Source organism: Cynoglossus semilaevis, chromosome 8 (genome assembly GCF_000523025.1).
Source record: "Cynoglossus semilaevis isolate Cse_v1.0 chromosome 8, Cse_v1.0, whole genome shotgun sequence".
Taxonomy (NCBI): Eukaryota; Metazoa; Chordata; class Actinopteri; order Pleuronectiformes; family Cynoglossidae; genus Cynoglossus; species Cynoglossus semilaevis.
In genome coordinates, this window is record NC_024314.1 from 14,653,792 (window position 1) to 14,657,830 (window position 4,039).

The 4,039-nt window shown below is 41.9% G+C and overlaps 2 protein-coding genes across 12 annotated transcripts in view; both read left to right on the forward strand.

Moving 5' to 3' along the window:
• tvp23b (trans-golgi network vesicle protein 23 homolog B (S. cerevisiae)) overlaps nucleotides 1-1,360 on the forward strand; it is a 2,753-nt gene extending 1,393 nt beyond the window's left edge. The window contains 5 exon segments of the mRNA XM_008314940.3: nucleotides 1-65; nucleotides 275-364; nucleotides 461-586; nucleotides 821-949; nucleotides 1,034-1,360. The exon segment at nucleotides 1-65 is cut by the window's left edge and continues 18 nt beyond it. Coding sequence (XP_008313162.1) covers nucleotides 1-65; nucleotides 275-364; nucleotides 461-586; nucleotides 821-949; nucleotides 1,034-1,060 — 437 coding nt within the window. The 3' untranslated portion in view covers nucleotides 1,061-1,360.
• Nucleotides 1,361-1,659: 299 nt separating this feature from the next.
• The window catches only part of exoc7 (exocyst complex component 7), a 15,114-nt gene continuing 12,734 nt past the window's right edge, over nucleotides 1,660-4,039 (forward strand). For 2 of the 11 annotated variants that reach the window (XM_017034456.2, XM_008314937.3), the window contains exons 1-7: nucleotides 1,665-1,907; nucleotides 2,048-2,113; nucleotides 2,456-2,640; nucleotides 2,736-2,841; nucleotides 2,932-3,154; nucleotides 3,248-3,415; nucleotides 4,012-4,023. In XM_017034456.2, coding sequence (XP_016889945.1) covers nucleotides 1,830-1,907; nucleotides 2,048-2,113; nucleotides 2,456-2,640; nucleotides 2,736-2,841; nucleotides 2,932-3,154; nucleotides 3,248-3,415; nucleotides 4,012-4,023 — 838 coding nt within the window. In that variant the 5' untranslated portion in view covers nucleotides 1,665-1,829. Of the gene's footprint in view, nucleotides 1,908-2,047; nucleotides 2,114-2,455; nucleotides 2,641-2,735; nucleotides 2,842-2,931; nucleotides 3,155-3,247; nucleotides 3,416-4,011; nucleotides 4,024-4,039 lie in introns of all 11 variants that reach the window. The other 9 variants (XM_017034450.2, XM_017034453.2, XM_008314934.3 and 6 more) reach the window with 7 other exon arrangements.

The window sequence follows — 4,039 nt, forward strand, 5'->3', positions numbered from 1 at the left end:
GGAGCTTCATCGCCTCCATGGTCTCCATCATCCTCCTCCTGTCATGTGACTTCTGGACTGTCAAAGTAAGAAAGTTTCCTGCCATTTGTGTTATAAGAACTGAAAGAATTAATGAAGAGGAAAAAGAAAAGAATAGTTTCTCTGCTGCCCAAGTCTTCTGTTGGATAAGTGATGTCGAAGTGAACACGTTCTTGTGCAGCAGGTTTTATTGAATTAAACTGGAAACTGCTGTGGCTCCTCTTCTCTCCTCTGTTCTCCTCTGGTCCCTCCTCAGAACATCTCAGGCAGACTGATGGTGGGTCTGCGCTGGTGGAACCAGGTGGACGACGACGGAAGAAGTCACTGGGTTTTTGAGTCCAGGAAGGTCTGAAAAATAACATGCGTCACGGTGAAGACACACGATCTTCACTTCATCTGTGTTTGTTCCCACTTTTAAAATGTGCTGTTTTTTTACCCACAGCCTTCTGGGAAAAACCAACCCTCAGATTCCGAGTCTCGGATCTTCTGGTTGGGTCTGATCGTGTGCCCAGTTCTTTGGGTCATTTTCTTCTTCTACACACTTTTCTCCTTTAACATCAAATGGCTCGTACGTCTGACTTTAATATTAAAAAAAACTAGGAGAATACAGGCTGGTGGCAGTCCACCAGTCACAGTGACATATATATATATTTCATATATAATTTATTTCTTTTTATTGAAATACTTTTGATGAATTTACTGGTTTTACATGCGATAAAATTGTTAAACATAAAAAGAACTGTTTTTAAAAATTCAGTCAAACCTTTAAGATAAATTTATGTTTTTTTTGTTTTCTGCTCAGCCCATGGTGATTATGGGCGTGGTCTTACAGGGTGCCAACCTCTACGGATATGTTCGATGTAAAGTCGGAGGAAAAACCAACCTTAAAAATTTGGCCACTAATTATTTGGGTCGACAGTTTCTCAAACAGGTGATTTACTTTTTACAGATGACAAAAACATTTTTATTTATTTAATTTAATTTTAAATAACCCTAATGTATGTTTGTCTTTCAGACACTGTCTAAGGAAGACGAGTCGTAGAGTCATTTCTGGACTGTTTTGCAGCATGAACTCAAACCACAAAACCAGTTTTTATTTCCTTTTTTTAACATATACTAATTCATTCTTGTATAGTTTGTTTGTGTTTCCTCTAAAATTCCTCTTGTCTTTTTAACATTTCTGTAAAAATCTGTTTTGGTACAAACTGTGTTTGAATAAAGACATGAGTTTGATGTAGAAAAGATTGTGAATATAAATGTACAGAAACGGAAAAATACATTTGTAAAATGATTTTGTTTTTGTACAGAAATGTAAAATGTCATAATGTAAGTAAATAAAAAAGTATAAAAATAATTTCAAGCTGTGTTTTTGTTTTATTGAATTTTCCTTTGACTTTTTATCTCGTACAGTTCATAGATGTAAGAAGTTTGTGGATTCCATGTCAAATAAAGGTCAAAAACTCAAGATGGATGTTGAAGATGAACGTAAGGACGGAGTTGTGTCGTTTTAAATGTGGACGTGTTGATCATTTACGGTCTGCGACGTTTAAAACTCTTATACGTTTTTTGTTAAGTAGTTTTTTTATTAAAACCTTTTCTTCAAAATTAGGTAACCCTATATTAAGGGCGTTTGCGGTTTATTTTGAAAATTCGGACCGATCATTCTCACGTGACGTCAGATGCTAATGAACGTAGCTTCCCTGTTAGCTTAGCTTGAGCCTGTGAGCGTCGATGTTGTCGTTTCAAATGCTTTTACCAGTTGAACAGTTTAATTAATCTGTATTTGAATTAAACTACCATAACCTCCGGTGATGGGAATCTCGTCCAGGATGATTCCCACCGAGGACGCCTCCGCCCGGAAACGGGAGATAGAAGAGAAGCTGAAGCAGGTCAGAAACAGAGAGACGGACTGACAGGAAACCGGCAGATTTAGCTCGGATTTATTGACAACAGTCTCACATTATATTATTATATGTTGTCTGTGGTCTGTCCTGACAACCACGGTGTTTGTTTGTGTATGACGTCACAGGAACAAGAGACACTATCCTTCGTCAAGGAAAGCCTGGAGAAGAGTGATCAGCTGACCAAGGGCATGGTAGTAAACATCCAGATGTCGTCTGTTTAATGACGTCTTCACAAAAACACCTAATGTTAACCATAACTAGCCATTGTCTAACCACAATTTAACTTCCTGTAGGTTAGTTATAGTAAGAAATAAGTCGAATTATTATAGAGGTAAACATGATGACTGGGTCTTAACCACAATGAAAATTAAGTAGAAAAATGAGAAGAAGAAGAAGAAGAAGAGTGATTAGAGTTGGAATAGCATGGGGCCAGGGATAGATGATCATGACAGGTTTACTGACCCCTGCTGTTCAGCCACAGGTGTCTGATGTCTTCTGAGTCTTCTTCTTCTGCTGCTGATTTCTCCTCCCAGGTCTCCATCCTGTCGTCCTTTGAGAGTCGTCTGATGCAGCTGGAAAACTCCATCATCCCCGTCCACAAGCAGACGGAGAACCTGCAGCGGCTGCAGGAGAACGTGGACAAGACCCTGTCCTGTATGGACCATGTCATCAGCTACTACCATGTGGCCAAGGACACAGACAGGATCATCAGAGAGGGGTGAGGAGAGAGGGACAGGCTTTCCCTCCTGGTCCCTCGTGTCATGTGACCTGGTTAGCTCCAAGTCAGCTGACCTCATCTTTGTCTTTTTCTAGACCCACGGGCCGACTGGACGAGTATCTGTCTTGCATTGCCAAGATCCAGAAGGCGGTGGAGTATTTTCAGGACAACAACCCTGACAGTCCTGAGCTGAACACCGTGGTACAGAACTGATCCAGGACTCTGGTACAGACCCACACTGATCTCCTCTTCACTCTGACAGTGTCACACTCTGCTCTTGTCTTTTGGCAGAAAGCGCGTTTTGAGAAAGGTAAGGAGCTGCTGGAGGCGGAGTTTCGCAGCCTGCTGACGCGTTACAGCAAACCTGTTCCTCCAATCCTCATCCTGGACGCCATCACTGTGGACGAGGAGCTGGAGGTGCAGGAGGAGGTGGTGCTGGAACATCTACCTGAGGCCGTACTTCAGGACGTCATCTGCATCGCCGGCTGGCTGGTGGAGTACGGACGCAACCAGGGTGAGGAGGAAACTCCTGCAGGACATTTCTGTGATTGGTTAATTCTTAACGAGCCTTTCTGGACTAACGGATCATTCCAACACTTCCTGGCAGATTTTATGAACGTCTACTTCCAGATTCGCTCTAATCAGCTGGATCGATCCATCAAAGGTCTGAAGGATCACTTCCGTAAGAACAGCGCCTCCTCTGGGATCCTCTACTCACCGGCAGTCCAAACTAAACGCAAGGACACACCCACTAAGAAGGCTCCAAAGAGACCAGGTCAGCAGTGGCTCCGCCTCCTCTTCGTTTGTTTTTTTTGGCCTTTGTTCTATTGTTATGCTAACATTTATATTATTTTGCCAGTCAGGCAAATTTTAGCTCTGCTTCTAATGTGATCATCTTATATTAAACTAACTCAAATATTGGCAAAACCTTAGTGGCTTTAGCTGACTTTTAGCTTTTTAGGCATCCTTAATTATTGACTGGCCCAACATAACATTTGTTTGGATTCATCTCAACTATTTCTGGCCAACATTTCCAGGTCATTTTGGAACTAACTCTCTTTTAAACCCATTCACTTCAACTATTTTATCCAAAAACCTTTGACCAGAGTATCATCGAAGCTCTGTCGTTAGATTCCACGGTCATTTTGCCCCAGGGCCTGGACTGTTTTCCAGACTGATCCCAGATTAGTTCCAGATCTTCATACCACTGCTCTGCTCAACCTTCATTCCAGTTTTTATTATTTTATCATTGATGAGTTGACGCATCAACATCCAGGCACTTCTCTCATACTGACGATGCGTTCGCTGTCACTCATCTCACTAACGTGTGTGTTTGCTCCCTCTCTGATATTCCCTGTGTCCTGACCACAGTCTACATCCCAGGTAAACATCTCTGGTT